The 13,426-nt window shown below is 33.3% G+C and overlaps 1 protein-coding gene across 2 annotated transcripts in view; it reads right to left on the reverse strand.

The window, feature by feature from the left end:
• The window catches only part of myom2b (myomesin 2b), an 89,531-nt gene that overhangs the window by 63,909 nt on the left and 12,196 nt on the right, over positions 1–13,426 (reverse strand). For both annotated transcript variants that reach the window (XM_087278807.1, XM_087278806.1), the window contains 6 exons: positions 10,339–10,389; positions 10,067–10,231; positions 7,783–7,944; positions 7,461–7,602; positions 5,140–5,339; positions 3,558–3,611 (listed from right to left, as the gene is read on the reverse strand). In XM_087278807.1, coding sequence (XP_087134933.1) covers positions 3,558–3,611; positions 5,140–5,339; positions 7,461–7,602; positions 7,783–7,944; positions 10,067–10,231; positions 10,339–10,389 — 774 coding nt within the window. The remainder of the gene's footprint in view (positions 1–3,557; positions 3,612–5,139; positions 5,340–7,460; positions 7,603–7,782; positions 7,945–10,066; positions 10,232–10,338; positions 10,390–13,426) is intronic.

Below are 13,426 nucleotides of genomic sequence, written 5' to 3' on the forward strand. Positions count from 1 at the left end.
TAGCTTTTAGCATAGAATATTAACAGAATTAATGTTTATGCATTAAATAAAATATCCACAATACCCTGGAGAAAAAAAACACACTAAAATAATGGATTATGCATGCTAATGCAAAAAAAAAGAAAAGTTTGCAGTATTTATTCAACAAAAGAAAGTATATTTTCAATATATTCAATAAAAAAATCAACTATAAAATTTCAAAAATGTATATAGTTTGGACAAAATTCAGAGTAAAATGTAAGACATTGTAAAAATAGTTCTGTAGGCCTGTATATCTTTATAAACAGTGTATGAACTTGAATGGCAGCTGTTGTTTTTGATCTAACAGCTTCAAAACTACATGCTGAATGCTGTGAGTTTGTCTCAGGATAATGTCACATGGAGGGGAACCAGATATTTACCTAGTGAAACTAAAACATGTAATAGTAATTGGTACTTTTTACCCAAGTACATATTTCAGGCCATACTTCTTTACTTTTACTTGAGTACAAAAGTCTATTCAGTACTTCAACATTTACCAGAGTCATTTTAACATGAGTATCTGTACTTCTACTTGAGTAAAGGATGTATGTACTTTTGCCATCTCTGCTTATTATGAAAAAAACTACCTATGCTGGATATTAAAATGGATTCAGTCAGTGTTTTCGCTTTGTAATCTAAATTTGTACTTTAAGTAAAAAAGTATTCAAGTATTTTTTTATTTAGTTTATTCTGTTTATCTATACAATCCTGAAAGTTTCACAAGCAAAATAAACAATAATGTAAAAATGTCCGGAGATGAAGGTAATAACCACATCACCACATTACAGAAATAATGAGACGTCAACCACAGTGATGGGGTTGTCGTCCCACCCCTAGCTCCACCTTCTTTTAAAAAGAGCACAATCTTATTCAAATTTAAAGTGACAGTCACCAAAATGGCACAATTTGGATCAAAGCCTAAAAGGTGCAGTTTCAAACATATTTCTGTGTGTATTTTGAGCTGATGCTTCCCTAACACTCCAGGGACATCAGAGACTTATTTTACATCTTGTAAAAAGGGTCATTATATAGGTCTCCTTTACCATTTACTGTATCCTTTAACATGTACTGTATTTATAACAAATAAAGTCTACATACATACTCACACATTTGGCAATACTGTGTTCAATTCAAGCATTGCGTGAGCAGGGTGTGAGCAGAGCGTAAGCAGCGCATGCTTTTTCAACGTCCATGTTAACAGATTGGAGCTTTCATACTGCACGCAGAAGCAGCGCGTCAACACGTGACATAAGCGTCGCTGAAGCAGCAGTGCCGGCGCTGTAGTTTTGGTGCTGGGTCTATTTTTGCCGCGCTGCTTACGCTCAATTAAAGTGACAGTGTATTGATAATGACCAAAAACACATTGAATGACAGTAAAAAGTAGCAATTTTACCCAATAAATGCATCAGTAATCTCTACTGACCTATATATAGTCAATAAAATGAACGTAAACGATTAAAAACGGCAAAAAATATATATTTTGGCCCAAACTATAAAGCCAAATGTAAAACAACTTTAGTATTAGTTTTGCTAAGTAAGTTTTAAACATATTTCTGTGTGTATTTTAAGCTGATGTTTTCCTAACACTTTAGGGACATGAGAGACTTATTTTACATCTTGTAAAAAGGGGCATAATGTAGGTCTCCTTTAACATGTACTTTCTCGTTTAACATGTCCTGCAGCTATCACAAATAAAGTCTACATATATCCTCGCACATGGGTGATACTGCTTGATGTGTTCATTTCAATTTGAAAAACACCCACAGATGTTTGCACGTTCTCCTCCTGATGGAATTCTCATCAAAAACTAATCAGTACCTCTCAGAAGAGAACCAATTACGGGCTGGATAATTATTGCTAATTCTGAAAGCGAAAACCATGAACAGAATAAGGGGGGAAAGAACAAAGTGACAGCTGCTGTCATCTAATGCATTTTACAAATGCAAAGACATGCGAAGTTGTGTTACAAAAGGAACTATCATTTTAAGCCATTGCTATACCAAAATATTTAAAGATGCAGTGAAGGAGTAGGTTTTAAGCATTGAAGTGCAAGGTCATTTCCCTTTGTTGGGTTGTTCCAAATGAAAATGAACCATACTGCTACAGTTTTACAAGTAATTAAGTTTTTATTGGATCTTTCATGTTTAATGTTTATATTAATTAGGCTCTCATGATTTTGCTGTTTTAAAAGTTTTATTTATTTATTATAAGGTCTGTAGTATAGATTTTGTCACAATCACCACCGATCTAATCCTTAAGCTTGTTTCACACTGCAAGCGCAAGCAGCACGTGAGCAGAGCGTGAGCAGCGAATGCTTTTTCAGCATCCATGTTAACAGTTTGGAGCTTTCATACAGCACGCAGAAGCACGCTCAATTAAAGTGATAGTGCATTGATAATGACCAAAAACAGATTGAATGACAGTAAAAAGTAGCAATTTTACCCAATAAATGCATAAGTAATATCTACTGACTTATATATAGTCAATCAAATGAACTAAAACAATTAAAAACTGCTACAAACATATATTTTGTTCCAAAATATAAACCAATTGTAAAACACTTTAGTATTAGTTTTGCTTAGTAAGTTGTACTAGTTTGATAAGGTATAAATATCATTATAACTATATTGTATAAATAGTGTTATAACTATAAGCCTACAACATCCTGATAATCAAAAACAACATGTTATGATATCACAGGCGATTGTCTTCTGACCGAGTGCACCTGAAAAGACATGAATGACACTCATAGAGCGTGAAACAGTCCTTTAGGGGGTAACTATCCTTTATAACTAGTGAATAGTTCATTAATAAAGTGTTAGTTAATGAGTTGTAAATGACTTGTTAAATAATAGTTATTAGTTTGTCAATGATTTATAACTGTGCCTTATAGATAGCCAATAGGTAACTTACAAGCTGTTAGTTAACAAGTTCTAAATGACTTGTTAACTGTATTTTAATGATTTATAACTGAACCTAATAAATTAGTAATTGATCAAGAAATAGCTGTTTGTAAAGTACTTACTAAAGGATTGATAAGTATCAGTTAATAGTTTATATATCTTATTTGGGTGTTATTCTAAAATTGGAACTAGTCTTAATTTATTAACTGTTAGTAAATGAGGAATAATTGGAACTTTAGAATAACTTCCCAATAACATACATAAGCTAATAACTAACACTTAACTAAGTGTTAGTTATTAGCTTATCAGCAGATATATATATATGTGTGTCCACGTTACACCTCTAATAAAAAAATAATAATTATATATATATATACACACACACACACACATACACAAACACACACACACACACACACACACACACACACACACACACACACACACACACACACACACACACACATATATATACACACTGAACATTTTACTTTGCGTTTTCAATAAATCTGTAAAACAATAGTCATTTTACACTATATCATTTCAAACAACTAAAAAAAATGTTAAGCCCCTTTGTTAACTTAATTTAAACTTTCCAAATCATTCACAAAATAAATAACAACTGTATATTACCTTCAAGGTCATCATAGTAAGTCACAACGTCAAGTCTCCCACCGAGTTTTGTGGCTGTTGAAATAAACAACAGTACGCAAGCGGCATTATTAACACAAAATTGAACTAATAATAATAATAATAATAATAATAATAATAATACAGCCAATGCATGAAAACTCTGGGTAATATTTACTAACAGCTTGCAAGAGCACAATCTCTGCAAATTATTATTGTTATTTTATTTTTTGCATGGTCTGCGCATTGCAAGAGGTTCCCATTTAGACACATTGGCAGAGAATATATAAATAAATCATGCAAGAAAAATAAAAATTCAGTACTCAATTGTTATTGGGTATATTGTCAATGCCCAGAAAAAGCATGTCTTAAAGGTGCAGTATGTAAGTTTGTCACCAAGTGGTTGAACTAGGTATTGCATCCATGGTTCAAAACACAAAAGCGCATGCTGCCAGATTGACAACATCAATAGCATGCCTGAGTATCGAGACTGAGGCTGATTTAAATCATGTTCTAAATAAAAGCAATGGCACGTGATACAAGGAATATTTTCTAACCAACACCTGAAATTTATATTTTATAAAGGCTTCTATTTCTTGTAGCTGAACAACAAAAAACTATGTACTCAGGTACACCTCATTTGCTTTACTAAGTGTGTTAAATGCGAATAATGTGAGTTTGATTGCCATTTTACATGACATTTATTGACATACTTCTGAAAGGAGCAGTAGACAGTTTACCTTAACTGAACTTTAGAACAGTGACTTGGTGCAAACCAACACATATCAGTGATTCAGAATATACATCTAATAATGTTAAAGAGGTTTAATATGTATTAATTAGATTATAAACCTTACCATTTCATTGGAGTGCATTGAGTTTATATTATTATATTATTTATATTATTTGCTCATTAATAAACACCTCATGTGGAACTCTGAATCAGTGTCTCATTTTGGAGTCTGCTACTGTCCACCAGAGGTCGCATTTCAGTCATGGAAGCATACGCTGAGAGCCTTTATGCCTGATTGAATGAAATACGTGATTTTCCACCAAGGCAACCCGAGGTGCTGAAATTTAATTGGCTAAACTGGCATTGGGCGGGTTAGAAGGGCCAAATCAAAGACAGACGTTTCAGCACAGAAAGCATATTTTCGAAGCTAAATTAATAAGAATGTCCACTTAGCATGATTCTTAAATATATGCAAACATATTACGATATTTTTATGTTTTAGAAGAGTCAAGAACTTACATACAGCACCTTCAACCGACTTCTATTTTTAAAATTAATAATTGATATTATTATTAGAAAATACAAGAAAAGGCATGTCTTAATTTTAAATCAATTATTAAATCAATAGTTAATATTGTTGCTGTGGTAGTAATAATAACAGTGATAATAAAATAAATAAATAAATAAATAAATATATAAATGAATAAATAAACTAATAATAATAATAATAAATATTATTATTGTTATTATTATAATTAATTTAAAAAATAAATAATAATTTATTAAATCATTTCCGGTTTATTTACTTACAAACTAGATCATGCTGCATTATGCCCCTCAGTTTTCGCTTACCATGAAGTCTTTCGAACTCTGTGGGGTCCAGAGCAGCAATGGGCTCAGACATTCTGGATGGTTTGCCGATACCATGCGAGTTGACAGCACGTACGCGAAAATAATAAGAGTGTCCTTCAAACAGGCCCTGCACAGGATATTTGCAGATCTTAACAGGAGAGTCGTTACACTGCACCCAGTTTTCTGTTCCAACTTCACATCTGCCGAACAAGAGTGACAAAAAAAACATGATCAACAAGAAATAAAGACAGCAAACAACATTATCCAATCATTACATCCACAATGCGCTGAAAGACTCAAAATCACAGCCCACTTTCATATTCCGAGGAGATGATATAAGCTAAGGAGCGTTCATACATAATTGCGGATCCATGCATCGCTTAACCGTCTGATTATCATCTGACAGGAGTAAATTTCAGCTCAATGCTATGGAGCTCAAAGGAACAGAGAACAAACTAATCAGAGACTTAATTAGCATATGCAAAGTAGCCTATGTGTTGGTAAGCAACTTCTAAGTGGCCTTTGCTGAAAGAAACAAATTTTTTTTTTTTTTATGTTACCAATCATCTATAATTAAGCAACTTTAATGCAGCATTGTCTTAGACAACAGAAAGAACAAACACATACTATACAAGCAAGGTTGTTCAGATTTATACAGGCAAAATAAAGAATAGAGTAAGAAAGCAACTGGGAATTAACTAACTAAGGCTCGTTGTTAATATGTACCCCTGTATATCTTTCTGGAGAGTGTAAAATACATTTCAGAAGGTACGTTTTTTGCAGTTTTTGTTTTTCGCAAATCCGTTCGAGGCCGCTGTGTATGCTTTTTAAAATCTCGAATTTCTTGTGAGTACCATCCATACCTGATGTTCTCGCATAAACACCCAAGAAGTGTTGGGTAAGTTACTTTTAAAAAGTTAGAGATTACAAATTACTGACTACTACTGAAAAATTGTAATCTGATTAAATTATTAATTACTTTAAAAAGTAATCGGATTACTAATTACTTTGAAGTCACTTTTAAAACATAAAATATACCTATAAAAATACAAAATGAACTGTAGCTCTTTCTGTAATTTAATATTGACTGAGAAACATTACAATTGGTTGATCACAGCAGCTTGACATATTCAAAATTCAGAATCAGAAAGAGCTTTATTGCCAGGTATGTTACAGATACAAGGAATTTTTTTTTTTGTGACAGAGCTTCAACAGTGCAACAGAGTTACAGAGACAGGACAAAAAAATAGATAATAAATATTTTTAAAAATAGAAGTAAGTAGTGAATGCAAATATACAAATTGACAAAAAATGTTAAAGTTTTCGCCCCAAAACGTAAAATTCTCTCTTCATTCACTTGTTCCAAACCTGTTTGTCTTTTTTTTAACACAAAAGAAGAAAACTGGATACCTGAAACCATTGACATCCAAAGTATGAAAAAGCACTGCAGTGTTTGGATTTTCTATGTTTGTCTGAGGTAATTAGTCTACCGAAATGTATATATTCCAAAGTAGGAAGCTGATTGGTCAGTTCTTGCCACGTGACTTGTGGTTTTCAATTGAGTACGCCTAGAAAATGCGAATATGCACATGCCCTCCCAATATGCACACGTGCAAAAGAACAGCCCATAAGTAGCAACGCTGCTCTTCACATTCAGAAGATACCCTTTCGTTCCTGCACAAAAAAGGTCAATTTAGCCTTTATCCTTGGCAATAAGTATTGTCATAGAATGCTTTCGGTTTTTGCAGACTTTTCAAGTTGCTGGTCAAGTTAAAAGCAGTCAAAAGTTCTTTAGACTTCAATTCACAGCTAATTTTTGTTTTTACGTTCAATGAAATCAAAGTAATGTATGTATTTCCACTTGAAGAAGCAGCCACTCAACAGCAACCATTTCACCTTGCGTTCTCCAGCAATTTAAAAGCGCATGATTATTAACTGACATTGCAGCAGAAAACGTTTTCTAAAAGAAGCTTTTTTTTCTTCTAAAAACTATAACAACGGAAAAGCCATCCACATGGAAGTAAGCGGTCAGCTGGTAGCACAACAAGAAACAGAAGACGTTGACAGCTTTATAACGTCCCGAGTTCCTTTTAAAGACAAAATGCAGCCATGCGTAGCTTTGGCTACATAATCCGCACTCTCCAGAAATGTATATGGGGGTATGTTTAATATATTTATATACTTTTGATATTTCATCTAATTCAATCCCATCAAGGAATTTTAAAGTGTGAAGTCTCCAAATATTTTATTTCAGACCACGATATCAAGACAGCTTGAAGGAATGTACACCATAAACCACACACTTTAGTCAGGAAAGTCACCTGTCAACAAAATATCCAATGATAGGGCCTTCAGTGGTGGTGTTAGGAGGTTTCCAGGACACGATGACATAATCTCTGTTAGCGTCATGGATTTTGATGTCCATTGGTGCTCCAGGAGCTCGTGGGACTGGAGGTGGACCATCTGCCAAGACAAAACATGATGACTCCTACACATCACTGATGCGCTGAGGGAATCACTCTGAAATAGACGTATGCACTTTAGAGATTGTGGGAGATTAATTATGCTAATGCAGACCTTTAAAGGCCATCAAAGAAAAAAACACAAATGCATAAAGCCTTGAAGAAGTTCACAACTTTTTACCATCAACGTAGACATAAGCCCTGTGGACCGCATCGCCTCCCTTGGTCATCATGCGGAGGGTGTAAAGACCCTCATCATCCTTAGCGAGTTGAGTAAGCGTGAGCTTGGCGACACCTCCCCCAGACTCCATTTTCACCCACTTCGATTCTTTCAGGAGATGCTCTGGAGAGTCCGAAAAAAAACAACATGAGGTATCAGAGGAGAAAATATGAAACTATTACTCTTTTTTTTTTTTGGGTGGAATATACTGCAGATCTGAAGAGAATGTGTAATCTGATTATTCAGGAAATGAGATTGGAGTGAAATGAGTCATAAAGTACAAACGGACATAAAAAGCCATTTCGTTGTGTACGTGACTCAACTGCAAAAGCAACACCTACAAAAACCGGGCGAGTTTAAGAGGTCTATGTCACGGTAATAAATCAGATGCCGCTTTCATTAGGACAGATATATAGGGATATAAAATCCAGGTAAAATTATCAAAAAAATAAATAAAATAAAAATAAAAAAAGGGGTGCGCGGTGGCGCAGTGGGTAGCACAATTGACCTCACAGCAAGAAGGTTGCTGGTTCGAGCCTTGGCTGGGTCAGTTGGCGTTTCTGTGTGGAGTTTGTATGTTGAACTGGTGCTCGAGGTTCTCCCACAAGCCAGAAAACATGTGGTACCTTTGATGGGTTGCAGCTGGAAGGGCATCTGCGGCGTAAAACATTTGCTGGATAAGTTGGCGGTTCATTCCGCTGTGGCGACCCCATTTTAATAAAGTGACTAAGCCAAAAAGAAAATGAATAAATAAATAAAAAATACAAAAATAAACAAAAATAAATAAGGTGGCACGGTGGCTCAGTGGTTATCATTGTCGCCTCACAGTAAGAAGTTCGCTGGTTTAAGTCCCGGCTGGGTGAGTTGACATGGGGTTTTCTGTGTGGGGTTTGCATGTTCTGAATAAATGAGTGATGTAGGTTAAGATGAAACTAGACAAGCAAATATTTAGGCATTAAATAATGTCAAAAATGCCATTAATTTGAGGTACACATTAGTGCAGGATTTATTCAAAAAACTCTCCTCCCATAAAATTTTAGAAGAGAAACTTCAACAAAAGCATATTCAATAAGGCCAGGTTTCAAAATAACAGTATTCACACCTTTTCAGTGCAAGATCTTCACTGCACATGTTTAGTAAATCCTGACAGGACTGTTTTAAAACCAAAAAGACAGTCTGCACTTGCGGAAGCTGCTAGAAAACTGTTTATTTGGCAGCATAAAGGGATTGTTCACCCAAAAGTGAAAATGTATTCTCCCTTCACTCGTCCAAAACAATATAATATAATATAATAATTTATAATATAATAATTTATGATATATAATAAAATATAATATAATATAATATAATATAATATAATATAATATAATATAATATAATATAATATAATATAAAAATTTATAATATTATATAACAAAATATAATATAATATAATATAATATAATATAATATAATATAATATAATATAATATAATATAATATAATATAATATAATATAAAAATTTATAATATAATATAACAAAATATAATATAATATAATATAATATAATATAATATAATATAATATAATATAATATAAAAATTTATTATATAATAAAATAAAATAAAATAAATATAATGTAATATACTAATTTATAATAAAATAAAATGAAATATAATATAATATAGTATAATATAATATAATATAATATAATATAATATAACATAATATAATATAATATAATATAATATAATATAATATAATATAATATAATATAATATAATAATAGAATATATATATATATATATATATATATATATATATATATATATATATATATATATATATATATATATATATATATAATATAATCAAATCAAATCAAATCAATTTAAATCAAATCAAATATAAGTGTTTCTATATTCTGTTGAACAGAAAAGTAGATATTTTGAAGAATGCTAGTAGCTGGAACCCATTAACTACCAAAGGTTTTTTTTTCTTCTTACTATGAAAGTAAATGGATGACAGCAAACAGAAATCTTCAAAATAGCCTCTTTTGCATTCAGCAGAAGAAAGAAACTCATAACAGTATAAAACCACACATGAGTATCAGCATTATCAGCACAACACAGAATCTCAGTCTTGCTGTGTGAGCAGCCTATCAAAAAACAATGACTCAACTAATGGCAGTGTTTGGGGTGGGACTGCATGTCAATCTATATATAACAGATGATTGAAAACTGTTATTAGTAGGCCATTACCTACCATCTCGATACCACAGCGCTTCAGGCTGCAGATTAGCCAGATTGGGGCTAATGGTCATCTTGCAGCTCAGGGTGACCTTATCGCCTTCTTTTCCAAAAGTCACATCAAACGTCTCAAGGAAGGTGATGTTAATCTTTGTGTACTTGATTTCAGGTAAAATGGCATCTGAGAACACAATTTTTTGTCATGACTTATTTTAAAATCATACTTGTTACTATTTTTCTACTAATTCTATTTTTCTACTATTATTTTTCTCTGGCTTTGCCACTTACACTGGTAAGGCATCCAGGAATAGGGAGTAGACTTCTCTTCCTCTCTGCACCCTATAAAGCACACACGGCAAGAAAATGATCAACCTTCCCGCAGTTTAAACAAGTCAATCCACATTTCGGAGTACACAAAGAGAAAAACAAACAAACAAACAAACAAATACATGAATTGTTTCTTCGTGTTTCTTTAGCAAATGTATTTTTAAAGCATTGTACTTTTTTTTTTTTTTTTTGGGCAATGGGCTTAAGTCACCTAGAATTTAGTTGAAGTTGAAAATTATGGTTTTTAAATCCATTTAGCCAATCTTCATGTCTGCCGGGAGCACATGTAGCTTAGCTTAGCATAAATCATTGAATTAAATTAGACCATTAGCATCTTAAAAGTTCAATTTATTTTTTTTATCGTTCATGTAACGCGCTTTGAAATCTGCTTTTTTATTCGATGTTTGACATAATCTCAACCAAAATTTGAAGAGAGAATGGAACACAAAGTAGCTCCTCCCCTTTGAAAAGAACAGCCAATAGCGTTTTGTTTTATCACCGCTCTGCCAGTGACAGTGGTTGACTTGCATAGATATTTATATTAGATGTCGCCTACCCTGCTGCTGTCTATTAAAAGGAATGAGTCAACAGAGGTGCCATTTTAGTACAGGGTAGCGCTCTTTTGAACTGAATGCGGGACCAAGGTGCAGTGGAGGACTGTGGCCAACCAAAGCCAGAAATATACACATATGCACATACATCTATGATTGGGAGTCTTCCCGGTAATCAGGATGCAAATAATTTTTTAAATTACGAAAATTATAATTTTCCATCACTTTTCTACATTGATGGATGTGACTGCGCGGGCAAAGAGTGTGTGTTTGTGTGCATGGAAATGTATTATCCTCCCTCCCTGTTTAATTTGATCTAATCTGAGTCCTGTGACACACATCCTCTCCTGCTTTTACTTCTCATTCTGACGGAGGGAGCGATTAGTTTGTGAATGAATCTTCGTTATGAACGAGTCATTTACTTAGCCGATAATAATACAAGTTTCTGGCACTACAGCATCTTTTTTTCATATTTCATTTACATTGTTTGCTGATTTTATTCAACAAAACTAGCATAAGCCTATTACGTATTTTGTTGGTGCTCCTTTGCCTCATGGTGAATGCAGTAGGTGACTGTATTATCATCAATAATGTTACATGTTGTGCACAAAAGTTGGTAAAATACAAAAACGTAAAAAACTAAACCTTACCTATGAAATGTTCTGCCTTTGTGCTTTTTTTTCTTTGTTTGCTCGTTACTACACCCGTACACATCGCTAAAGTCCAGCCTCTTCACATTGGCACACTGTTTGGTCCCACTTTATATTAAGTGGCCTTAACTAATATGTACTTACATAGGAATTAATAGTTTGTTACAATGTACGTATTGTGTAAATACATGTATTTATTGTGTACTAATGCTTGATTAAATACATGTATGTAATTACATCTGTAATTAACTTTTATAATTACATTTGTAAATACACTGTTGACCATCCCTTACACCTTAACCCTCCCTTAAACCTACCCATACCACTAAACCTGTCCATAACCCAACCTCTATCCCAACTCAAAAGCACCACAAGTGTTCTCAAATACATTATAAACACAGTAAGTACATTGTATTTATTTTTTGATGTAAGTACATAGTAGTTAAGGACACTTAATATAAAGTGGGACCCACTGGCTTGACTAATGCGTTTGAATGGCATTTGTTCTGGGAGCACTGTACAAATGTGGCGGCGCTATTGACGCATGCTCAGTGTCCGTATGTGATATCTAGTGTATATATCAATGGTTGAGTTCAAGCCCATCAAATGTTAAGCTGAAGGGGGCGGGGCATGGCACATACTAGCATTTGACTTCTCACAATTTAATGAAAAACTGAGGTATAAAGTGACATGAATAAAACCATTGATCCAAACTACAAGTTTTACTTGTTTATATCACTGATATTTTGAAACTGTTTTGGTGCTCACTAGATTATACATATCTTGCAAAACTAACAATACTGATACTAACATTTTAAAATTTTATTATTAGTTTATTATATTTAATAATTATAATTATTTTAATTTCATGGGACCTTTAACACTTGACACTTAAGACCAAATATTCCTCTTTAGTTCCTAAGAACTATAGAACTATACTTTTTCATTTAGTGTTCGCAAGAAACTTGCTCTTCAGCTTATTTTTCCAATTTTTGATTATTGAGATATTGTTTATCAGAGTGCGTCAAAATTAGATCTTGCTCCTCTTAATACGGCTAATAATAGACTTTGCAGATTTGTTCTGGGTTGTTCTTTTTACACACATCATTGTTTAATGTATGATGTGTTGCAGTGGCCATCTTTGCACACAAGATATTCAACATATTCACTGCCTTCAATTTATATTTAAATGTATTCATCTTGAGTATCCTTATTATTTACAACAATATTTTGTACTTTTTTACTTAAATTATCAAGTTAGACATTCTGTTCAGACTTTTTTTTTTGTCCCTCCTTGTAAAAAACTATGGGTAAAAGAGCTTTTATGTTTAAGGGTCCAAAAGATTGGAATAATTTGCCTGCTAACATTCGATCCAATACATCAGAGGTGTCAAACTCAATCCCTGGAGGGCCGAAGCCCTGCACAGTTTAGTTCCAACCCTGCTACAACACATTTATCTGTAGGTTTCAAACAAGCCTGAAGGACTCAATTAGTTTGATCAGGTGTGTTTAATTAGGGTTGAAACTAAACTGTGCAGAGCTGCGGCCCTTTTGAAACGGAGTTTGACACCTGTGCACTACATCATTTAAGGTCTTTAAGCAAAATTTGTTATCATATTTTACTTTGGATTGTACTTTTTTTTCCTAAGGATGTTATTATTTATTTGATTCTCTGATCTGTATATAGTTTTTGTACCACATATAAATACGTATGTATATATTTATGTATGTACTGTATACTACTCAACAAGTGGCGCAGTAGGTAGTGCTGTCGCCTCACAGCAAGAAGGTCGCTGGTTCGAACCTCAGCTTAGATGGCGTTTCTGTGAGGAGTTTGCATGTTCTCCC

This window comes from Danio rerio, chromosome 13, assembly GCF_052040795.2.
Source record: "Danio rerio strain M-AB ecotype USA chromosome 13, GRCz13ab, whole genome shotgun sequence".
NCBI classification, from domain to species: domain Eukaryota; kingdom Metazoa; phylum Chordata; class Actinopteri; order Cypriniformes; family Danionidae; genus Danio; species Danio rerio.